This window comes from Nannospalax galili, unplaced genomic scaffold, assembly GCF_000622305.1.
Source record: "Nannospalax galili isolate Female #2095 unplaced genomic scaffold, S.galili_v1.0 scaffold1750, whole genome shotgun sequence".
NCBI classification, from domain to species: Eukaryota; Metazoa; Chordata; class Mammalia; order Rodentia; family Spalacidae; genus Nannospalax; species Nannospalax galili.
Window position 1 is genome coordinate 335,935 of NW_008329031.1, and position 25,910 is coordinate 361,844.

At 42.2% G+C, this 25,910-nt stretch overlaps 1 protein-coding gene across 1 annotated transcript in view; it reads right to left on the reverse strand.

Annotated features, from left to right (window-relative positions):
• Nucleotides 1-18,288: 18,288 nt before the first annotated feature.
• Nucleotides 18,289-25,910, reverse strand: part of Mmp10 (matrix metallopeptidase 10) — a 19,071-nt gene continuing 11,449 nt past the window's right edge. Inside the window, exons 5-10 of the mRNA XM_029561899.1 lie at nucleotides 22,863-23,027; nucleotides 22,290-22,437; nucleotides 21,192-21,325; nucleotides 20,257-20,416; nucleotides 19,485-19,588; nucleotides 18,289-18,644 (exon numbers count right to left, since the gene is read on the reverse strand). Of these exons, the coding sequence (XP_029417759.1) occupies nucleotides 18,544-18,644; nucleotides 19,485-19,588; nucleotides 20,257-20,416; nucleotides 21,192-21,325; nucleotides 22,290-22,437; nucleotides 22,863-23,027 (812 nt within the window). The 3' untranslated portion in view covers nucleotides 18,289-18,543. The remainder of the gene's footprint in view (nucleotides 18,645-19,484; nucleotides 19,589-20,256; nucleotides 20,417-21,191; nucleotides 21,326-22,289; nucleotides 22,438-22,862; nucleotides 23,028-25,910) is intronic.

Sequence of the window (25,910 nt, forward strand, 5' to 3'; positions counted from 1 at the left end):
TAGCATATATTAATTGTCCTAAGTAAAAGGTTTCATTGTGTGTCTGCATAGGGCACCTTGATCCTGCTGTCTCTCAGCGAAGCATTTACTTTTTCTTTCAACCAGAGAACCTGCAAACTCCTATTTGTTTTCTGGTTGATGGGTGACCCGAATTATTGTTTTTTATGAGTAGACACTCAAGGTTTTTTTATTAGCATATATTAATTGTCCAAAGTAAAAGGTTTCATTGTGTGTCTGCATAGGGCACCTTGATCCTGCTGTCTCTCAGCGAAGCATTTACTTTTTCTTTCAACCAGAGAACCTGCAAACTCCTATTTGTTTTCTGGTTGATGGGTGACCCCTGCTGGTCACAAGGGGATGTCACCACCAATTCTCCTTTCTCCCCTTCCTTTCTCTTGTCCCCTTCTCTCATTCTTTCTCATCCTCTCTCTCTCCCTCTCCCTCTCTCCTTCTCTCCCCTTCTTTCTCTTACTTGTTTATTTTGAAGGATATTACCAAGGATGCAGATGAAGGGATGCAGAGTGTGAAGCAGAAGGCGTGTGGTTCTTTCATGCCCACTCTGGTGTCCCATCCTGCCCTTTTATTTATTTTTTGTGGAGAGTTCTTTACATAGGCAAGATTAAAAACAGATTATATGCTCTGTCTATTCAGACAGGCTCATCCTCTGGGGCAGGACTTCTCTGGGTTGAGAAGAGTCTTATGATCCGCTACATCTAGCCCACAGTGGGCAGCACCATTCCCTAAACTAGGGGTCCTGAGGAGTATGAGTAGAGAAATAGAGCTGAGCACAAGCAAGAAAACAGGTGAGCATGTGTGCATCCTTTTCCCTCTGCTCTCAACTATGGAAGTGATATTTCATGTTCCTGCCTTGACTGCCCTGCTAGGGTGGACCATGACCTGGATTGTGAGCTAACATAAACCTTTTCTCTCTCAAGTTGTGAAACTGGTGAAATGGTTCTTGGCACACCATAGCACATAGGGAACATAGCCTTCAAACAGACCAGTGCTACTTTTCAAGTGCAGTTCTTGCTAAGAAGTTCAAATCGGGGGGGGGGCGCTGGTGATGTCATTCAGGTGAAACCAGTCAGGACCAACCTTTCTTAGCCTCTAGTACTATGTAGAGAGTTTGGGATATTCCAAGCTGCCCAGGAAGCCTGAAAGACATTGGCTACAATTCTTAGGTGATGACTTGCTTATCTGTGTTTTTCCTGTACACTTGTCTCTTGTCTTTAGATCTTTTCTCTGGGAAGCAGGTTCAGGTTAAAACTGGATAATGTTCTGTTAGCGGGATTTGCGTGTTTTTGACAATTTTCCTATGATGCAAAGCCTGCAAGCTTTTCATGCATCCAGTTCTCGTTTTATCTTTTCCTATGATGCAAAGCCTGCAAGCTTTTCATGCATCCAGTTCTCGTTTTATCTTTTCCTATGATGCAAAGCCTGCAAGCTTTTCATGCATCCAGTTCTCGTTTTATGTATCACTCATAGCGCCACTTCTAATCTCCTGTGATGTCAACTGGCCTGATCGGTATTTTTTGCCTCATGAGGCAACTCTGGTAAAATTGTACTGAATAAAAAGAATCACTGAACAGACTTGGTGCTGGGCAACTTTTAGAAACATGGCTGTACTTTGTCTTTACAGTAATCTTTCAGACCAATTCTTATCAGTCCTTGATCCATTTGTAGTTGGTATTAGTGAAGGGTAAGCGATAAGACTTTATCTTGATTCTTCTACACATTGAAGATGTTGTCTTTTTCTCTAATGTGTGTCATTCGCCGGTTTGTCAAAAAACAGGTGGCTATATTAGTGTGGGCTTATTTGTGGGTCCTCAGTTCTAGTCTGTTGATCAATGTGTCTACCTTTATGCCAGTATCATAGGCTAACTAATAAAAAGTCCAGTGCTAGGAATGGGTTACCTTGATTTTAGAGCTGTTTGGCCAGTGAGGTTCTATAGACCTCCAATCATTACAGACTATTGCCAATGGTACTGATTAACCTCTTACCTTGATGGAAAGGCCCTGTTGCTGAAGCCAACACATACTTAAGTCACAGAACATGGAGAAATCAAACTTGTACTGACCTGGAAGCTTCATTCCTGATGGCTAACTATCATAGTGCTGGAAGTTACTATGCATGATACTGGAGAAGAAAGAGTAATCACTGGTCTTACCCAGCTATGAACCCTGCAAGCTACAATAATAACTGGCCTAGCAAGACATGCCCACTGGTGTGATAGTGGCATGAATGTTATGGAGTGATCAACCATGTTCAGACTGGATTTAAGGCCTACTCCACAAGATTGAGCCCATACCTGGGCATATTATCAAGGCTAAGAACTTGTAGCTAGACAGGTTATGAGGCCTACAGGAGAACCTACTACTGTTATTCTGCTAAATGCACACAGTTTTAAACTAATGACTTATCATTGCACCCATAAATTAATGAATATCACAAATCTCATTAGAAAAGTTTCTTTTTGCAGTAGATGGCAATTAACAAAGACCCACAAGTGGTCAAGGTGCAGAGGATAAGAGACTGCAGAGTGCTGAGCTGTCGATGAGCCATCTATCACACATCCCCCTCCCAAGACTCGGGATCATGTGGAAGAGGTGACAGAAAGATTGTAAGAGCCCCAGGTGGTAGATGACCCAACGAAAGAGTTTTTTTCTGGACATAACAGGGCAGTTGCACACATGAACTTGCAGTGGCTGTGACAGCCTGTATAAGACCTGAATAAGATCAAGTCAGACAAAATCCCAGCATGGCGGAGGGGGCCTTGTCCTACCCCTAGCTGAGGAACTATTGGCAGTTGATAGTTTCTGGGAGAGGGGAAGCCGGTATGGCCCTTGATAGGTCGACCATGCTCCAGGGGATGGCCACACACCCAAGAGTATACAAGAAGCACAAACTGGACTTGATGGGCTCAAAAAGAAAAAAAGAAGATACAGAGTAGTATGGGCAGGAAAAGGGGGGTGAGCCTGGGAGGACTTGGGGGAAAGGGGTGAATCTTATCAAAGTATGTTGTGTGAAATTCTCAAAGGACTAAAGACAATGAGAGGAAGAAACAGGCTGGAGTTTTGGTCCAACAGTTGCTGGCAACAGAAGGTCAGTGTCCACTTCTGTGCTTTAGGAAAACCCATTCAGGGACTTAGAACTGAGACATGTGGTCTTCAAGTTCAGGGTAATGGGAATATGTAAAACAGAAATGTCTCCCGAAGCAGGATGAATGAAGATGAACAACCGTGCACCCTCCCTGGAGTCTCGGGGATACGAACACTGCCTATCATTAGAAGTGGCTTGGGGGGATTTCAGGGACACAGAAAGAAAGACTGGAAGATCAGTGACACCTTGGAAAGAAATACAGCCGGACCTCCGAGTGGCATGTGCTCTGACGATACTTCTATCCCAACTGCATGCTTGGCAAAGAGCATTCCCCGAAGGTGAAATCTTAATAATCACAGACAAACCAGGCATGGTAGTATATACTGGTAATCTTAGCACTTGGGAATGTGAGGCTGGGGATTGTGAGTTTCAGGCCAGCCTGGGCTACATGGTAAGTTCTAGGCCATCCAGGGCTATATGGCCAGACCCTGTTTCATTCTTCCCTCTCTGCACCCACCCCACAAAGAAAAAAATTAGGTGAGCAAAAATGTATGCTCTATGGATCTTGTTCAGTCCATACTCAGGCCAACCCAGTGCTTGCTCAATGGGGCCATGATAACAGTCACCACAGAGGCAGAATTAGAGGTTACTCATAACTCAGTGATACAGACTTACCCTTACTGAGGTTTTGGCTAATTTTGCTGCTTAGTACCTGCTACTTACAAGCAAAGACAAACACTAGCTCCATCTAAGCACCCAAAGGATACAGCCATCTGGTACCAGACTCATTGCATCGGACCTCCTCCATAATGGGGTGATGGGAGTAGAGTGGAACAAAATTCATTTTCTCTGGAATAGACACTTTTGCATATGACAAGACTCCAATCGCTTCCCCATGTAATGCTTTGCTATCATCATCTGAAGACATATCTGCTTTACACACTGTTGATTCTAAGGTACTCATCCTGTGTCAAAGGAAGTGCTGCAGTGGGCCCACACCTATGGAATATTACATTACCTTGAAGCAGCTGTGCTCACTGAATACAGAAACCCATCGAAGACTATGTTAGGAGGTCGAGTCCTTTGGGGGTTTTATCTTGTATAATGTGGTCCATGTTTTGTTTTCAAAAATATTTTATTATTTTTATTTTATGTGTATGACTATATTGCTTGCATGTATGTAAGTGTACCCATGTTATGCAATGCCCGTGAAGGTCAGAAAAGGGTGTTGGATCCCCTGGAACTGGAGCTACAGACAGTTGCTAGCCACCATGTAGATGCTGGGAATTGAACCTGAGTCCTCTGCAAGAGCAGACAGTGCTCTTAACCGCTGATCTAATGCTCCAGCCCCTGGTCCATGCTTTGTGTTAGAGACTGTTGTATAGTGCTACCCTCTTTATAGGTGGGTCCACCATCCAATTCCTGCAGTGTGTGACAGCCAACAGTACCTAGTGCCAGGTCATCTCTTCAGATGGATTTGCAGAGGAGTGTGTCTAATACACTTCCCTGTTGCCAGCTTCTTGGGGTTCCATGTGGGCAGCTTTCAGAAAGTCCCTGGAAAGTTCCCGGGGTATCACCCTGCAAATTCTCCATGACTCAGTGAGGTTTGTAGCTAAGCCATGTGTAGAGTGGGGAAAGTCCTCTGGAGGTCTCTTCAGCCTTAGGGATAGATTATATCTGCAATTCTTTCGGGTCCTTTTCACTTCCTATTAGTCAATTTTTCATAACTTACCTCCTCTTTTATGGCTAATAATTCTTTATATGAAATATTCTATTCTCAAATGAGTATAAGGCTTTTGTCTCCTGTTTGCATCTCAACTGATACAACAGATGTGTGATTTTCAGGAACTATTCTGTAGAGTGTCTTCCTAGCACTAGTCTCCATGAATCCATTATCTCTCCTGAGCACACCACATTCTGGGGGATTTTAACTTTGTTAGCTGGATTCATATTAACAATAACATATCTTGGCAAAATGAACTTGGTTCTTTGAGAATGTTTTTTGGAATTTGGGGGGGGGACTGAAGAAAAAGCCCAAAATGTGACAGATTATATGGTGCTATAAATTTATTTAATATGGTTTTTGCCTTGACATCCATTTTTAGGTCTGATAATAATTACTTGGAACCATACTGTTCTACTTTGCATTAACTGTCAACTTGATACAGCCTAAAATCACCTAAAAAAGGAATTTCAGTTGAGTAATTGTATTGATTGTCTTGATTATTAATTGATGTAGGAGGGCCAAACCTATTGTGGGTGGTGCCATTTCCTGGGCAGGTGATCCTGGATTATATAAGAAAGCTGGGGGGGAGGGAGGGAGGGAGGAAGAGAGAGAGAGAGAGAGAGAGAGAGAGAGAGAGAGAGAACGAATAAGATTCAAGTGAGTGAGAAATGTTCTTCCATGACTCCTGCCTTGACTTCCCTCAGTGATGGACTGTGGCCTGGAAGTGTAAGCCAAATAAACACTTTCTTCCCCTAAGTTGCTTCTGGTCACAGTGTTTGTCACAGTGACAGAGCACACTAGAACAGATGCTTTACCCCTAAGTCTTTGGCCTAGTTAAAAGCTCTGCTTCCTATTTGGCTGTTAGTGATATAGCTCACTTGTTTTTCATCTCTTGGCCCCCAAACCCCATACACTCCACAACCGATGAGCACGCCAGCTCTCATAGTGGATTGCCAAACTCCAGCTTCACAAGTTACAAACTCTGAAAGATAGACAAATTTCTTAATTTCGATAATAATTAGTTGTATAAAAGAAACAAGGCTTCATCTACCCTGTTATTAAAAGTCTAAGTATACAGGTGAGGCCTTTGTGCATTGTGTTAGTAAAATTATAGCAATTGGTATCTCCTGGACATCAAAGGCTTTTCATGTGATTAGACATATAAAGAGGAAGTCTAGCTCACATAGTATCTTTCTGGCATAAAAAGAAAAAACTAAACTAAAGTAGAGAAGATATAGGACAAGCAGGTTACAAGCCCCAAGTGACTGACTTTGAACACTAGATAATTTCATGGTCATGGGCTCATGATCTAGACTAGAAAGCAGCACTTTAATCAATAGTACATTGTGAGAGGCGGATAGAAATGCAAATTCCAACTTTCTACCTGGCAAGTAGAATTTGATCTCCTAACCCCCTTAGGGTTTGGTTTCTTTGTCTGGAAAATATAATAACATCTTCCAAAAATGGGTTATAGGGAGTTATATGCAATGAGGAATCTTTGTTGCCACATTGAAGTGCATGATTTAATGAGTGCCAATTCTTCTTAGATTTAATAGAGATCCCTTTTCCCCTGAAAGATACTCAGACCAAAAACCAACCAGTTAAACTGTCTCATATGAGAGACCCCAAAAATGAAATTCAGAAATGTTGTTTCTTTTTCTTAGAAAAAAAAGACAACTAAGAAATGATTCAAGGAACTGGTGAGATCATTTGAAGAGTTTCAGCTTTTTAAGTAAATTTCCTGAGGAAACTGTTTCTGTGTGGTGCCATAAATTTACAGAAAAATATTTTTAGCTGAATCCACATTATAAGCCATACATTGCATCATCTCCTGTGTAAATCTGGAGCCTTGCCCAAAAGACAGACATGTGATCAAGAATTCCCACATCATCGTCATTGCCATGAGCTAAATGTTGGGCCTCGGAATAATTTTCAAAATGGCACGTTTCCCAAGACAGACACTTCCCTATCTACAACCGAACTTTTGGTTGACCTTATGATAATGCGATAATCTTGCTGTGAAAGTTACACCAATATAATCGTTTACAAATCAGCTTCCAGATACTCAGTGGTCTATTGCCATGTCTGTGGTCCAGGGAACATGCTCTGCGGACAGTTGTTTCCTACTGACTTCTCAGGGATCAAATTTGTATGACTCCTTCAATGTTTCTATTAAAAATTATCGAAAAAATGGCTTCAAATTTCCGACATTCTGTTTCCCCTCATTTGAGAGATTAGGCCTATGTCAATTCCTGGTAAATGTGGGTGGGGTCTGCGGGTCCTTTGACTGCAAGAACAAGCCCAAGTGAGGCAGTACCCTAAGAACCTGGCAGCCTTCCATTTCTGTCTCGGAACACCCGCTTTGGGAGTGCTGAGCCACGGCCGGCTTTGCTGAGGTCGCACACTGTAAGGAAGTTAAGCCAGCAGATGAAGAGGCCGTACCTGGGAGCCAGGCAGTTCCAGCAAGACTAGTGAGACAGCCAGGGATGACACCATCCCAGACTAATCATCTGACTGGGACCACATGAGGGTGCGTGCACAAGAACGCCACAGCTGGAAACCATTAACCACACAAACATGAGTGACCGGTGTTTGTGGCTGCTAAGTTTGGGCTGGGGGCGGGTTACTGTTGTCGTGTGTAGTGAGAACCAGAAAATTTCCCTGACTTAAATCTTTGAAGACTAGGTCATTTCTTCCTCTTCCTTTTCCTGTTTACTACAGTAATGTTTGCTGAGTTGCTGCTGGAATGCACTAGGCACAGAGGAGAGGGGCTCTGGGTCACTTGTTCACTCATGAGTTGTCTTTATTTTTATTTTTAAATATTTTTAGGGTTTTTCTTTTCTAATGTGTGTGTGTGTGTGTGTGTGTGTGTGTGTGTGTGTGTGTGTGCAGCATGCACATGGAGGTCAGAGGACATTCTCGGGTGTCCATGGTCTTTGACAGTGTTTTGTTTGCTGCCGTGTTCGCCAGATTGGTACTCCCTGGAGCTTTGAAGGATTCTCCTGTTTCTGCCTCCCATCTTGCCCTAAGAACACTGATAGAAGCTGCTTTGTCCAGTTTTATGTGGATTCTGGAGACCTGAACTCAGGTTGTTGCTAAAATTCCTTCTGGGAGGTGTTCGTGATGTCCGGCCTCCCCGTCCCACCATCTTTATGACAAAATGAGGTATAATTTCTCCAAACTACAGCTTGGGGAACCAGAGAATTTACTGGGCTTCCATACAGATCAGTGGGTGAGGGGGTGACTTACAAAAGTGTGGGCTTGGGTGGGCTCCTTTCTACATTGTGGCAGGGACCCTGTGATCTCCTGGCTGGTACCCAAGATGGCAAAGGCCACCCCTTTTCTCTGGCTTCCCCTGTCCCTATCCTTAGTCCCTCTCTTATGTACCACTGAGGCCAGCTGGTTGGATGGAAGGCATGACTGACTCTCTCTGCCCTGCCTCTCCTACTGAAAGCTTGTTTGTGGTGTTTGAGGCAAGCAGGTAAATCCCAGCTGAGGAAGAAGGCATCTGTCCACTGATTGCCAGTCTAACTTGCCAGGAGGGGAACAAGTCCCTACAACACAGGTCCGCACACCTGTGTGGCAAGAGTCTTATCCACAGAGCCATCTCCATTATTTGGCTGTTGCTGTTGGAGGTGGTGGTGGTGTGTGTGTGTGTGTTGGTGGGAGGGAGCATCTTGCTATATAGCCTAGGCTGTTCTGGAACTCACTCTGTAGCCCAGGCTGATCTTAAATTCTCAATCTCCCCACCTCACCTAAGTGCTGGGATTACAAGAGTGTGCCCGGAGAGTGTACCACTCATCTGACCTTTTAGTTTTAATTTACATCCTGCCTGCTTCAAAAAAAGATTTGATGTTATGATTGAATGATTGTTGACTAAATGTGGTAGATGAATCATTAAACACAAAGTAAAGAACTTCAACTCAATTGTTTTATGTATTAAATAAAGTTCTATGCTCTTAGCTATCAATTCACATACTTATCAATTCACAGCTGAATACGTTATTTTCTCTCACAAATGTCCATCAAAAGTACCCATCATTTTTCTAGACTCTACTAGATATCTACTTGGAATTTGCCAAACACAGCATGTCTTCTAACACCTGCAGGTCAGCCTCATGCAATTTCTTGGGACGTTCTTCCTCTCCAGACTGTGGCCTGAACAGTAAACATGACTCCCTCCCTAGGCCTAGGAATACATTATCCATTCAGTCAACAACCATTGAGCACACATATCATGGAGCCCTTGACTCAGAGCAGCAAGTAACTCAAAGAAGTTACAGTTTGACGGTAAACACTTTTTGGAGCACTTGGGTGAGAGAGTCCACAAAGCCAAGAGTATAAAAAAGGACATCTCAGAGAAGAAAGCCTCCGAGCAGAAGCTTCAAGTATGTTCATACCTGAGGCGTCTTGCATTTCAAATGTGCTTCCCGTGTTCTTTCTACATTTATTCTCTCTCTCTCTGTCTCTCTCCACCCTGCTTTTCTGATTTTTCTTTCTCATTTGCATGTTTAACACATGTCTTCTAATGTTGATCAATAAATAGTAGGTCAATAAATAAATTTGTAATACATACAACTCAGACTTGTTTTATTAGCAGCTGCAAAGTCCCTGTTCTAGTAAACAGGTGTTGTATTCAATTTTCTTCCCTTTTCCCTTTTAGGGAGGCCTGTGAGTGCTCCCTCCTTCCCAAGGCTTCGAGGCTCACAGACTAACATAAGACATTTTAAATTTGGGCTTCCTTTATCAAAGGGCGTGATAGGGTGACTTAGAAAGAAACCCCCGGCTCACTGTTCTGAGTTCCATCACTTCTGTGCCCTGCAGTCTCCCTTAGCTTTCGCCCACCCGCCCCGTGGGCCAGTGTTCTTGACCCAGGTCTGTAAATGCCCCATCTCAGGACGCCCTGGTCTGCCACCCCCACCCCCGTGGCCGCACACCAGCAGCTAGGCTCCATCCTACGCTCTTCGGAGGAATATGTTGTTTCTGGGCTACAACAGGTTAGTGAAAAATACAGGCACATAAAGAGAAATTCAATCCAAATTAAGTCAGAGCATTGATGAGTCATTTTTCCTAATTCAAAACCTTGTCCTAGGGGCACCTCAGACACGGTCACACACACCAAAGGTGCCATTGCCAGACTGTGAACTCCAAGTACGAATGAGACATTTCTGCCTTCATGTCTTCTTAAGAAGAACCGGATTTGAGTTCAAATCATGGGGATAATTGCTGTGTAGGTGTGGTTCTGCATAAGGAAATCACACCTCACCTTAGATACCCATAGCTGAGTAGAAGATTACCACAAATTCATTAGATCAAAACAGTGCACATTTATATTTTCAGTTTCCTTCCACATGCATCTGGTATTCAGGTTGCTGAAAGCCAGGTCTCGAAGTCAACCATATACTTCGCTGATGTAACAGTAGAGTATATGTCGTGCCTAATTGTTACATGGAAAGAGGTTATCCTACAGCTGTGAGTTTGGGTGTGGTGCAGTGGGACCTCTAAAACGAGGCATAGGACAGAGCAGCCCTATGTTGCAGTCTCATTTAGAAGTTTTACTGGGGAAAACTGTAATTCTGAACTCGCTCAAGTTGTAATATGTTGACTTTCTTTTTTCTATCTCATTATTGCCACTTGTGACTATTGGTTGGCAAATCCCAGCCTGTTGTCACATCCCTCTGTCTCTCTAAAGCTTCAGTCATTGGCTCCCTTCAGCATCATCCCAATTTCCTGAACCCAAATTGAGCAGAGGTAGAAACACTGAAGCATCTACCTCACTTCTTTCTAGAAACTGTCATCAATTTGCCACCAATGCTGGTCTTGTCCTGCTGTAAGGTTTTGTGAAACAGTAGGAAATATACATACAGTGGTCTCTGCCCACAGTGCCTGACACAGAGCTCACAATGCTTTGGAATTTCCTAAAGCGCTAGAAGAATATTTTGTTTTAATGTTTGGTCTCTGCTCTATTTTTTGGGCCAGGCTCTTAACACCCTTTCAGACACCAGTGGTAGGTAAATGTTTTATTTACTATCTGGTTTTAGTCTGTGGTTCCTGACACACAGTTCCTAATCTCTTGGAATTTCCTGTTTGGTAGGAGCAGCTTTTGTTGCAATGAAGTGACTTGGTGGGATCCTGAGTAGGGTTTGGTCACCAGAAAGACCAAATCATGGTTAGAAGCTTCTTTTGGGGAAGGAGGAAAGAACTGTAAATTATGCTAATAATTGATGGTGCCTATGTGAGGAAGCCTTAGTAAAAATTACTTGGGCATGGAACTTGGAGAGATTCTTGGGTGGTGAACACAAACGTGTTGAGATACTGAGAGGGTGCTGTGCATGGAGTATGGGGCCTCTGTGTTTCCCATATACTTTTCCCAGTGTACCTCTCCATCCTGTCCCTGAGATTTGTAAGCTGTTCTAGCAAATTATCAGACATAGAAAAGGGTCCTAGGAACCCCTGGTTAATAGCTGGTCTGTTAAAGTCTCAGGAGGCTCAGACCCCAGAGGAGCAGTCTTACATGACTGAGCCCTTAATCTACAGGGTCTACACTAACTCTAGATAATGTCATTTGAACTGTAGGGCATCCAGATGGTGTTGGGATAGCTGGAGAATGGCTTAGTGTGGTAAGCCCCTACCTGACTGAGGTGTAGCCTGAGTTGTCTCAGGGTTCCTTGTTTCAGGCACTAGTAGACAAACCATATAACATATCTTTATCTGAATTTTTTATAGTTTATATTTTGGGTAGGGTGAAATGGAGTAACTTAGAAAGGCAACACCCAGTACTTCACAAAAAGCAGACACCTGGCGCCCAGTTCTGCTTTGTGGCTCAGTGGCCTGTCGTTCTAGATCGCTTCCACGTGCCGCCCATAGTCACCATTAGCTTTCGCTCACGCCTCATGGGCCCAGTCTCACCCCAGGTCGGTAAATACACTGGGGCCATTCTTTTCCTGAGCCGCAGCCACGTTGCTTCTGTTCCAAGATGGGGCCGAAAGCCCCTCCCTCCATGGCTAACTCTCCACAGTCAATTCTCTGTAGCAAGCCCTGGCCCTCGGAGGAACCAGGCCCTTTGGGGACACATAAGGTCAGGAGTGTGGTGAGGAGAAAGCAGTCTGGGTTTCCCACACAGACTCCAAGTCTTTTGAAAAGTCCTTGGCTGAATCCTGAAGTATCAGGAGGTAGCAGGTAGGGTTACTTACCTCCTGCTTGTTCCTACTCAGAGATTCTCATTTTAATACTAAAGCAGCCATGATTTGTTGCACAAATCCTCATATTTATTCCCTATTCTTTCCCCCTTTAGCAGTTGGGACTCTTGCTGACCAGTGGCATCCAACCTTCCAGATGGCATGCTTGCCTCCCGGCCCTGCACATGTTGCTGATGCTCTCTTCACTGACCCATCTTCAAACCTCACCTGCTTAATTAAGATTGAACCCTGATTTTATCCCATCCCTCCTTTTTCTTGAGAGAAACTCTCACTATGTACCCCAGGCTAGCCCTGTACTTGCCATCTCCCTGCCTTCACTTTCTGAGTGCTGGGACTATAGACATACACCACCACATCTGGCCTTCGCCCATTTTTAACATGTGCTTTGCCCACTGGGCTGCAACTCCTTGTCAGCGCTTGAATCTTGGACTGTTTCTCAATTCTAGCTCAGTGCTAGTCTATGTTTTGAACAGATATTTGTTTGACATCTATTTTTAAAAATTTTTCATGCCAAAATTGATGTCAAGATTTGCTAAATATGTCTCAGAATTTAATTTTATATGAGCGTCATGGACAAGGTGGAAAATGATCCAGGCTTTGAAGAATGGTAGCCTTCCCTAGGTAAAGAAGGAGAAATCTGGGGAGGGTTCAGGCAATGCGCACACAGACTTGGACTTAGAAAATTACAAAAGCGGAGTAAGAGCCCTCATGACTCTCCTCTCTTGTTCACCATGCTAGTCTTATGATACATCCTTAACTTTTCTCCTAGGCATGACACAAGCAGAATGCATAGGCTATGGAAATCCATGGAATATGGAATTTCTGAGCTAAATAAGGCTGAGGTTTCAACTTGAGATATAAGAAGAATGTGTTGTTATCTGAACCAGGGAACACTGAAAACAGAACAGGTCTGGAGAGGGGACATGATGTTGAGGGACTGATAGAACAAGAAGGGTCAGATTTTTTTGACTTCAAATGTCTGAAGGACTGCACTTAGTGTCATTTAATCTAAGATTTCTAAACACACAAGAAAGGACACAAATATAGTACTTCGTCACTACCTCTGAAGGTGAATTCTAGTCAATGTAACAATTCTGAGCATGTCTTAGTGCTAAAGGTCTTCAGACATTTTTCATATATATGGAGGGGTATAGAATTAGAATCATGATATCAGAGATAACTCAGCAATTCTGAAGAACTGGAATGTCACCAAACTTCTGTGCTCTTAAAAGCAAAACTGTTAACAGGAGAACTATGAAAGTGGAGTTTAGATAAATTAGGATGCTTTATGTTCTGTTAGCCTGGGTCAAGAATAGCAAGACCTTTGAAGCCAGGGAGTTCTGGAGTTGAATCTTGGTCAACTGGTGGCTGACTGATGGCTAAGATTCTATATGGTAGAAAGGCATTACCTTTTATCATTGTCACTATGAGGAAGAGATGGATTGCACTTTGAAAAGAGTCTGTAAACTAAAGCTCCTTTCATAGCCCCATCTCCAACCAGATGAAGACATTCATGAAAGCTTTAACCAAATGTGGAAGTTGATGAGAAGACATTTCCCCAAGGCTGTCCTTGCTCCCTTGTATCTACTGTCTCATCTCTGAGGTGTTCTTAGTGGAAAGCATTGAACTTGCCTCCCTGCCTGCTCCTTCCCTGTTGAGTGGCAATATGATTGTGTGAAATCAAGCACACCCTACTTCCAGGGATATAATGATTCTTGCTTCTATGGTGAATCATTGTGGCCCACTGCCAACGAAGCCCCATTACACGAAAGTAGATGAACGGTTTGGTGCATAAGAGGTGATACATGGGAGAGAAGTGGTGGATGAAGGTACCACTCAGGCAGAGCCACAAGAACAAAGGAATTCATGAAACTACCACTGAAAACTACCCTAAGGCTTTTCTTGTTAGTGGGTGGCCCAGTGAATTCCCTTTATGAAGTCAGTGTGTGTCAAAATCATCCCAAGGGATGTGTTAGCCAGATTTCTGACCCTGTGCCCAGGTCCATGCTGCTGTCATTGGGATCATCTGTGGCTTTTTCATCAGCAAATCAATGAGGTGTTTCCAAGTTCTTCCGTTGGCTCAAAGTGAGAGTTCTTAAACAGATACACTCTAAATGTGAAATGACAGTGTTTTTCTTTTTTGATATTGGGCATTCTATGAAGCCTAGACTCACATTGACTGTGATCCTCCTGCCTCAGTTTCCTCTGTGCTGGAATCACAGCAGCACCACACCAGGATTATTATTTTATAAAAATGAAATTATTAAAAAGCAAAAAAAATATTAAAAATAAGGGAAGATTTAAAAATTATGTATTAATTTAAGGAGTTGCCAGTCAATAAATTTTTTTATTATTAATATTGGCATAATATATTGACTAAATATTATATATAACCACATATTTTGATTATTTATTTATTTAGAAACAGGGTTTTCATGTAGCCCCAGCTGGCCTAAACTCACTATGTAGACCAAGCTGGCCTTGAACTCACAGAGAGCCATCTGCCTCTGCCTCCTGAGTGCTGGGATTAAAACCAATCTAGGTTTCCCTCATGAAAGGATACATTTAACTTAATGATTTCCAGTTGCATCCACTTTCTTGCAAATTTCATGAATTCATTTTTTATGGTGGCATTAAATTTTATCGTGTATATATACCACATTTTCCTTATCAATTTATCTGTTGATGAACATGTAGGCTGGTTCCATTTCCTGGCTATTGGTGACTATTTGAAGACTGCACCTGTAAACATGGATGTGAAACAATCTCTGGTGGCGCTGACTAGAGTTGTTGGGTATGTAGGCAGGAGTGGTCTAACTGGGTCATATGGTAATTCTATTTTCAGTTTTTTGAGGAAACTCTGTACTGATTTCCACAGTGACTGTACAAGTTACACTCCCACCAACAGTGAATAAGCTTCCTCTACCCACTTCCTTGCCGTATGTTTTCATGATGAGAGCCATTCTGATTGGGGTGAGATGGAATCTCAAAGAAGTTATAATTTGCATTTCCCTGACAGATGAGGATGTTGAACATTTTAACAAGGTATCTGTTGCTCATTTTTAGAGAAATATATTTTTTGTTTGTTTGCCAAAAAAGCCCCTTGTGATTATGGTCAGTGCTGTCTGCTAATTGATGTGATCAGTGCTATCTATTAACTGATTTGATCAGTGCTGTCTACTAACTGATTTTATCAGTGCTGTTTATTAACTGATTTGATCAGTACTCTCTACTAACTTTGGATTTGGAGTTTCCTCCCAGGCATGTGGTAGACTATCATTTTCATTAGTGTTAGATGAGGAGATGCAGCTTTCTTTGGTTAATAAAATGTAGACAAAATACTGTTTGTTACATCTACACAGCACTTTAAGAAGTGGTGCAAAATTTACCACTAACTTGTTTCCCTGCCATAGTGAAGGGCAGAGCTCAAAGTGGCAGTTACTCTAGCAGCTAAGGTCTTGCAGTAAGGTCAGTTGGAACAGAGACCCCATTGGGACACCATGATGCACTTTCAAAGGCAGGCCATGGAATTCGAGGGTTGTTCAGTACCACAGGTTATCTTCACCTCGTTTACTTCACATGACAAGGTTCAGTCCTGAGCCATCATCTTTTATCTCCCAATTTTTCCAGTATACCTTCATATATTTCCTGGATTGACCTGAGGTCACCAAACTCTCAGTTTTATCTTTTTTTTTAAACTCTGCATTCCCTTATTAAATGGCCTATTAATGCATTTACTTGGAGATCTCCCAGGAATTTCTAAATCTGAAAATTAAGTTGATTCCTCCTGACTCATCTTTTGCACACAAGAATGCTTACCTAGTCTTCCCCAGACTATTGACAACACTGTAATCTGAGAAGCTGTTCAAAGCAGAAGTCTAGGATTTTTTTTCTAGCTTCTTATCCTCAGAACACTTTAGCTCATCTATTATAAAATATGAATGAATGATGCAAGAATCTGGTTCAAATGCAGCTGTCTCTGTCCCCTCTGGGGTACTCTGTCCTTGCTACCTTCGTCGGTTAACTGTGTAGCCAGTTAATCTGCATTTCAGTTCCCATCGTCTCCATCCCCTCCCTGTTCTCTAGAGGTAGAATAATCATTCACAATTCATGATGGATCATATTACTTCTGTCTTTAAGATTCCTTCAATCTATAATTCAGAAGTAATGTAAGAGCTGACGGATGAAGAAGGGAACTTTGAAATGCTGACCTCTGGGCGTCAACTCATAGCACCTGGGGTTACCTGCCCAAGAAGGAATCGGTCAAAACACCAGCCCGAATGGGGGAGGGGCCTCTGAGTCCCTATCTTTGGAAGAGGAGCTACGATCTACCTCCTCCTGTTGATCCACCTGGGTATATGAACTGGTCCCTTTCCTTTGTGCACATGGCCTCTGGTAGATGGGGCATGCTCTAATGGATGACTACACCCCCATGTGTATATGGACAGCACAAATTAGACTCAGGAGGATATTAATAACAACCAATAAAGGAGGACATGAAGTTGGGAGGGAAATAGGGTAGGGGAGCTACAGGGAGTTGGAGGGAGGTAGATATGAGCAAAAAGACATTGTATAAATGTATGAAAATCTCAAAAAAATTATTATTTAAAAAGGGGGAATTGGAATGTACATCTGAAAGGCCTTGGATAACTTGGTTCTGCCTTACATCATCTTAGCCCACATCCCTCAGCGCTCTAAGGAGGGACACTTCTTTCAGCTCCTGCATATGCCAAGATTTTTTTAGGCGCTGTACTTCAATGGTAATTTTTTGTTGTGTTATAGTTATTTACCGCCTCCTGTTGAGCCACCTGGGTGTATGAATTTAGATACATTTTCTTCCATTGTTATCTACAGAAACCTTTTGTAACCAACTGAACTAGCAAACTCTTTTCCAATATCATTCTCTCTTACCACCCTGTCATTTAAAAAATAATACCATTATCATTTTAGTTATATACTAATTGTGAACATTTGTCTAGTTTATTTTCCTCACTAGACAAAAATAGTTGAGTGAGTTAATTGTGTTTCCTGCTCTGGTCTCTGCCTTATGTTTGTGATAGTGTCAGGCATTTGAGTGAATCAATAAAAGAAAGTATTCAGTACAGTGGAAGATGTATTACTTATGGGGACTGGGGAGATGGCTCAACAGTTAAGAGCACTGTCTGCTCTTGCAGAGGACCACGGTTCAGTTCCCAGCACCCACACAAACAACTGTTCATAAATCCAGTTTCAGGGGTTCTGACATCCTCTTCTGACCTATGAGGGCCTTGCACAACAGGGGTGTACTAACATACATGGAGACAATATACTCATACACATAATTTTTAAAAATGTATAACAAAGTGGTCATTCAATCAGACTATGCATGCAAACTATCTGATCCAGGAACTCCCAGGTACAAAATGAGAAGTTGGTATGTGAAATCTGCTCTCTATGGCTGGCCGGGAATACCAATGAAGAAGTGAAGAGGTGACTGAACCAGAAAGCAGTTTGGTTTCCCCACATGCAAGGTTATGAAAGGGATTAGCTGACATGCTAGATGGGCAGCCTTCAATGTTTGAGGCGCCTACTCCCTCCATTTGTCTGGAATCAGTTCCACAGGACAGCTACTGTCCTACCTCCTTCTTTACATAGTGTCCTGAGCAGCCTCGATTGTCAGCTTGACACAGCCTACATCTTCTGAGAGGAAAGCCTGGATTGAGCAATTGCCTAGATTTAGATTGGGCGTGTCTGTGGGGTACTGTTTGATTATTAATTAGTGCAGAAAGCACAGCCCGCTTTGGGCCGCACCATCCTTGGGCAGGTGGCCCTGGACTGTGTAAGAAAGCTAGCTGAGCATGAGCCTGTGAAGGAGCCAGGTAGTGAGCCTACAAGAAGTGTTCTCCGTGGTTTCTGCCTCCAGGTTCCTGCCGCCAGCTCCAGTCCTGACTTCCCTTGGTGATGGCTGGAACCTGGACATGTAGGCCAAACAGAACCATTTCCTCCCCAAACTGCTTTTGGTCAGAGTGTTTTATCACAGCAACAGAATAAAACAAGGACAGATATTGAAAGAAAGTTTATAATATCTGTAAGGCAAAAATAAAGGTTTTGTCTGTGCAGAGCTTAGTAGAGAGTATGTGACAGTCATATGCCCCACCCATGACGTATATGACTCTATCATGCCTACTGGCTGATCACCTGTTAAATGCTAGTATACAGTGTGGTCAGTGTTTTGAGCATGAATTACTCTAGGAAGCAAGGAATTTTTAAAAAATAAAGCTCTTTATTCAATAATAAAACACCCACCGGGCTGCATCCCCTCACCTACTGCAATGAATATTTCTCACTGCTGTGCAATGTAACCCAGAAGCAAGTGCAGCAGCTCGGACAACACTCTGTGGCACATTAAGAATGACGTCTGCAGGGCTCCTCTTGGACCCACAGCACACGCAGGAACAATTAATCATCCAGACACATGATAAATTAGTGCAAAATGATTAGACTACTTTGCAGAGTTCATATCTGTCTTCTCATTGCAATCAGCACAGTAACCAGCTGTTACTCTTCAGTATGTGGGTCACCTTCCTGGCGTTAGGGTCAAACTCGAACTGCAGTGACCCGTGGAAGAAATAGAGAAACCCTGTAAACACAGAAGAAGATGGTGAAATATTCTTCAAATAAATCAAACTTATGACATGCATAGAGATAAAGGGAATGAGATGGAACTGGATGCTGTGTGTTAAGTGATGTCTGTGCCAGGCACTGAGCTGAAACTAAACATTTTGAAAAATTAAAAAATTTCCAAGGTAATGCTATGTTGTCTCTGACTGTGAAGTCAGTATGCTAAAATATTAGTATACACTGCTTCTGAGATGGGCTCTATAGTACTTCAGGGTGGTAGGGTTTCCTCCTTTCTTTCCAACTTCTCCTCCGTCAACTAGATCTTAAATCATATCTTGAGAGGCCCCTGGACCCACGAGAATCAGATCAGTGAAAAAACTCACCACAGGCTCATTTCCTGTTTTGCGTACATTATGGTCAAGTTGTTTTAGCACTAAGGTCAGCAATCTCATGAGCACCAGGACGGACGCCCTGGCAGTTCCCTCAGAAACGCTCTCAGAGAGAGCAAACATTTTGTTTTCCCATAAACTGATTATAGGAATCAAGTTTTGTCTGTTTTGAGAAGGTACTCCTAACTTTTTACTAATGACTAATGTAGACAGTTTCAGATTGCAACAGAAGCCCAGACCAGGCCCGTGGATGGGACACGAGAGAAGGGACAGAAGGCTGGGGTAGAGGAGAATGAAATTCAGCCACTAGCAAACCCAGCTCACACTGGATAGTGATCCGGAAGACAGTGGCTTCAGTGTGAGGATGCTTAATAGCAAAAGTTCGAAGAGTCCAAAACGTAGTTCACTTCACTTTGATCCATAAATTGCCCCAGATACCCCCACTAGGGATGAAATGAGGATCCTCTTACCAAATTCCTGTAACACAGCATCGACTTGTGGTTCAACTCCTGGAAAGTCATCAGCTATCAGCCTTGGAAAGCCTCTATCCATAGACTGCTTCATTTCATCAAATCTGCATCAAGTAAAAGAAATTCAGCTCAAACCCACACAAATCCCATTGTACAGGGCAGTACTCTGGTGTGGCATTCTAGATAACCTCTTCAAGTTGTGCAATATTGGATATGTTTTTAGGGACTATGGTAATATGTGACCTTCCTGGGATTGTAAGCCTCTCTCGTAGAACAATATAGGCACATCATGCTGCATTCTGTGGAAGTTCCATATCTGTACCTAAGGTCAATTTTCTAGGCTTGGACACACAGGAATCCTAGTATCTACCTGTCAGAAATATACAAAGAGTATATGCAAAGGAGGAGAAAGTAAGTCTAGTCATTTGGCTAAAAATAAACTGGTTGTCTAACATGACAAGACTGTAGACCTTGTCTCTGAAGTCTGCTACACCGGCTTTGTGTGGCAGTCCTGTTATGAGTGGTAAGGGCCTGAGAAGATGCTGTGATCTCAGGTGGTCATGCCTGACGTCCTCTGGTGTCCAGATTTATGGTCTGTGACCCATACTGGGAATGTTCTTTGTATTCAAGAAGTTGAACCACCATGTTATCTTTTTGTAATCAGAAAATTTGAAGTTTGAGAAAATTAGATGGTGGGTAGGTAGCCTTAAAGAATGAAAAAACAGATTTCCACAATTAGGCTCCCAACAAAGTCATTTTCACGGCATCTCACCTCCAGTACTTGTTGTCTACAAAGAAGAAAGTCTTCTTCGTCTCCTTATCAGAAATGGCTGCGTCAATTTTCTTCACAGTGGGAGGAAACCCGAGAGTGTGGATATCTTTTGGATAACCTGCTTGGACCTCATTTCCACGGACTGCCCAGACCTTGTTTCCTGTTGGCAAAATGAGCCCAAGAAATTTCAAATGAAGTTATTTGGTTTTAGAGAGAATGGTGAATTGTTATGCTGAAGATGACATCTTGACTTTTATTGCTTTTATTTTCTTTTGTCTTTTGAAATTTTTAATTTAATTTGACTTAATTTCTTGACATAGAGTATAGCCCAGGTGGGTCCTGCCTCAGCCTTTCAAATGCTGAGATTGTCATGACACCTGGCTCAGTCTTCATTTTAATTCCAAACACTAACTGAATGCTTTGTCCCTAGATGGTGTTTAAAAAAAATATTCCTTGGCTAGACGTGGTGGTGCATGCCTTTAATTCCAGTATTCCCGGAGGCAGAGGTGGATATCTGTGAGATCCCGGTGTGCCTGATCTATATAGTCAGCTCCAGGCCAGCCAGGGCTATACAGTGAGACCCTGTCTCAAGGAAAATTTTCCTGAATGAATAAATGATAGATGAAACAAATGAATGAGTAGATTCACTGTTCTTTCTGTGTCTTTTATTTATTCTCTATAAATTATTGTAACCATTTCTAGTTATTTCTTGTAATTGCTGGTGACCTCTTAACCTATATTTGTAACTTAGACTTCCCTCCCTAGATTCAAAGTGGTACGTCAGTTTTATTTTTATGTTTGTAATCATCAACTCATCCATCGATGCTTCTTCCAATGTACCATCTGAAGTTTAATATAACGGAGAAAACCCATACTGTGAAAATTTTACAATAGACTTTATTTCAACAATTTTTGAAAAATTATGCAGTCCTTACCTTTAAACATAAAAACAGTATCCCTGCTATGAGCTTCATAGGCAGCATCCAAGTCTGATGGGAGAGATGGCCAAAACACTGAAATCAAGTGAAGTTCAGGCTGGGAATTCCAGTGGACTTTTCGCCAGAAGTACCTGTAAGGCACAAAACGTACTTGAAATCGTCTCTCTCCTTTGATAAACATAATAATAACAGCACAGAGGCACGACTGTGTGAGAAAAGAAACACAGTCCTCCTTCAGTCAATGTTAATCAACCCCTTTGCGGAAGTCTGTATTAGACTGTATTGTGGGATTCCAGGGTAATAGAGATGTCCAGGGTGGCAGGCCTGTCAACTAATTCCAATAAGGTTATTCAGCTAGATTCTACTTGAAAGTCTATAAAGTAGCTGGGTGTGGTGGCGCACACCTTTAATCCCAGCACTTGAGGGGCAGAGGCAGGCTGATCCCTGTGAGTTCAAGGCCAGCCTGGTCTACATAGTGTGTTCTAGGACAGCTGGGGCTACAGGGAGACCCTGTCTCAAAAAGACCAAAAAAAAAAAAAGTCTATAAAGTGTTATGTATAATGTACCCATTCATATTTTTTAATGTTGTGCACCTCTTTATGTAAATAGAAACCTTGGTAAAGGGACAGGAAATTGGTACATTGGGAGCACGGAATGGTGGGCGATGACAGGCCAGAGATGGGAGGAATTTTCCTTGTTATCTTTTGGTAGTATTTGAGTACTGTGCATGAGCATGCATCACTTTTAGTAAATATCACTTTTTAGTAAAGATAAAGATACTGTTCTGGTTTGAAAGATCACCAGTGCTTTTATAAGTTCTATGGCTTATGATACATAAAAAGTAAAAAATAAAAATAACAGATAAACCCCTCTGCCTTTATGGATTCTATAGTCTATCGATTTCTTCTGTAAGTCTGTAATGAAATGTTCTGGACAATTCCAAGAAATTGTTAAACATACAGTAAAAACCAGATTTCAATGATTCCAAAACATTCCAGAAACATATTATTTTCAAATCCCAAGTTTAAGCTTATTTTCCTCTCTAAGCATTGCACATCAGAAGAGTCTCCAGGGAAATACAGTTTGTGGTCTGACCTGTCTTTGAAGAACAGGAGCTCTCCCCTCAGGGTGCTGATTGCGTCGAAGGACAAAGTGGGATCACACTTGGCTGGCATTTCAGGTCTTCTTGGGGGGACAGATGACATGGGCACCATGAGGACATCAGGGGAGGGAGGAGGGGGTCCTAAAGGGAATAGTTAGGGGGCACAAACATTAGGAGAACTGAAATGTATCTACTAATTAATACACTTTCAAGCTTCTTCAAAGTATTTTAAGATGAAACAGCGTGCAGCCCTTCAAAGCCTTCCTGGGGCTGTGGAGGTGGTCCAGCAGGTGAAGGCGCCTGCCACCAGCGTGCCACTAAGCCTGATGATCTGAGTTTGATCCCTGGGATCCACATGGTGGAAGGAGAGAACTGACTCTCCAAGTTGGCCTCTGACTTTCACATATGTGTCATAGCAGGCAGATGTGCATGCATACACATGGATACAACAGATGCACACAATAAATATAAAATGTAGTAAAAATAAAGCTTTCCTGAACACCAAATTGTACAACTTTCCTAAATAGCACTGGAAAAAAGTAGGCTTTGTTTTCTTCATAGCTCACCATAGAGGGACTGAATGCCAGCGATATCATCCTGAGAAAGTAGCAACTGGGCTGGGTTTGTGGAGAACTTGTAGACTGGATACATCAAAGCTTCAGGGTTGTCAGAGTGGAAGAGACCCAGAGAGTGGCCAAATTCATGAGCAGCAACCAGGAATAAATTGGTCCCTATTTGGGAAACCATAAATGTTCAGATCTAACAGTTATTTTCCACAAATATGCATATATCACTCACACCGACCACACAGGGCAGCCTGTATCACATGTTCTCTTTTCCTTGTTTGTGTGTTCATTGATTGGCATATTCCATACTTGATAGAAACTCACGTTTTTCAAGGTTGACTTAAAGTCAATGTATGAGAGTTTTTCACTAGATCACTCTCTAGTTTTCTCCTTGGTCAAAAAAAGCTAGGTCACTTTTCCTGGTCAACAGTGGTAACTGTTGTTTCTAAAAGATATTTCTTTGACAAGATCAAGATTAATCATATGCCAATAAATGTCAACCTTCATTGTCTAAAAATCATAATCATTCTTAAGGCTTAGTAACAAACCAGATTTAACCACTTTAAATTAGTCACAAGCTATTTATGTATTCCTCAAGCTCTTAACCAACAACCAAAGGATGGTGATTTTCTATCACCATAATCATCTTCAGTTGTTCAAAATCTCCCTAAGAGTAATGGGGATACATGGTTCACAGTACATTTTATACTTGCATAACATTGTCAAAAACTAAATTTAGAGTCTTGTCTCATCTGTGTGTTTAGAAAGTGGCAGGGAGACCTCTATATCTCGGGCTAGGGATAACACAAGCAGTATAGCCCAGGACAGGATGTAGTAACAGAGGCTTGTTGTCAGATGGAAGTCAACTTACAATACAGAGTAAGGTACAGGCTAGCCTGAGCTACATAAAGAAACCCTGTCTCAAAATATATAAGCAATAAAAAGTCTTTTTCCTTGGTGAAAAAAGCTAAATTAAAAAAAAAAACCATAACAAAAAGCCTTCCAGTTGGGCTGGAGAGATGGCTCAGGGGTTAAGAGCATGTACTGCTCTTGTTGAGAGCCTGAGTTATGTTTCCAGTACCCATGTCAGGTGTCTACAACCACCTGTAACTCCAGCTCTGGGGCATCCAGTGTCCACAGGCAGCTTCACTCACTTGCACATGCCCATGAGCACATGTAAACATAACCAAAATTTTGGGAAAAAAAAAAAAGAAAAAAAACAAACAAACCCTAACTTCACAGTAATGCCACAGTAACAAAAACATGCCCATATCAGTTTTCTACAGCACAAACACAGATGAACTAAGCTTTTCCTTATATTATAAAACATTTTATTAGTGGTAATTGTAATTATTTAATCAAGGACTTGAGCAACTAAAGCAAATAACGGTTGTTCAAAAACATATAGATCATCAGGGAGACCCAGTCTCAAAATGACCAAACAAAAATGTAGATCATTTCATGAGGCACACCAGGTCTGTGCACTTAGTAAAGATGGTCTTTGCATTAAACAACTCAGCCAGTCCCAGAAGTAACCATTGTTTCAACAGTCTGTATCCAAACTTCAGAAGCCATTTGGAAAAAGTAAATCAAATGCAGTTCATTCGGTTACTGTGCTTAACTCAGTAAAGTCTTTCAGAAAAAAATTTGGGGTGGGGGAAGCTTTCAAGCTGTCAGCAGTGGCCTGCAGATTCGAACACACAGTTCTCCCGTAGTTCCCTGACCTCCCCCTCACCTTTGGGTTTGAGAGGCAAATGGGAAAGAAGGAACAAAGCCAAGGGCAACTCTAAGGGTCTGAAGTAACTGAATGGAGATCATTGTACAATACTCATTTATAATTAAAACATCGTTATCATAGACAAACCCTCAACAGGAGCCTGAGTTGAGGAAATAAGATGATACGGCACTTACTGTGCTTTATTAAATGAGGGCACAAAAGGAAGCAGACTGGATATAATTCTGCAGTCATGATTAGGTGAAGAGGACTTCTGACTGCCTCACGGTTAAGCAGAAATTGAAGCTAACAGAATGGTCCACCTGAGACTCTTTCTGGATAATCAAATCATTCTTGGATAGTTGAACATTGTATCTGAAATCGTCCTACCTGATGTACCCTGTGTCCATTTTTCATCATCGTCAAAGTGAACATCTCCATAAAATCCAGGCCCAGGTGGATAGGCGTGAGCCAAAATGTGTCCCGGTCCATCAAAATAATGAAAGTCTCCATGTGCTGATGGAGAACAAAACAACCAAACTGTAAGCATTAAGAATTTATTGTCTTTTTTCAGTAAGACAACACCACATTCTCTGGTCTAAATACTGGTGTCTCCTCAAAGCCAGATACTGAAATGTAATCTCTAACAGGATGGGATCAAATGTGGAGCCTTGAGAAGGTGATCAGGTTATGAGGTCTGCATGGATGGGATCAGTGTCTTGATATCAGTAGCTGGAGGAAGCCATGTGAGGTGCCACTTAAGAACAGACTTCATCAGACCGAGTCTGCCAGCACCTTCCTCTTGGACTGCTCAGCGTCTAAAATGTCTAAACTTCTGTTATTTACAAATTACCCAATGTGAGGTGTTTCATTTTAGAAACCTGAACTAACTCAAAGACCAGATGAGTGGATTCATTACTTCATTACCTCCAACCTCAAAGGAGACCATGATGTCAGCCTCTCCTTCATAGATCCTGGAGAACGAGAGCGGCGTCACCTCCTCCCAGACTTTCAGAGCTTTTTCAATGGCGGAATCTACAGCCTCCCTTGGTAAATCCAGAGTGTAGTTCACAATCCTGGATGAGAAAAATTCAAGAAGATAATAATTTGGTGCTGTGATACAGCTTACAAAACTTTAATTGCAAGTGAAAACTTTGTACCCATTACCTGTATGTGAGTTTGTTTTTCCTCCACTTTGGCGTGCCGGGAAAGGTAGAGAAGCCACCAACGTCAGGAACGCCACACCTGGGCTTGTGCATCACCTCCACGGTGCTGGAGTCCAGCTTCCCCGTCACCTTCAACCCCAGGAACTTCTGCATTTCTTGGATTTTTTT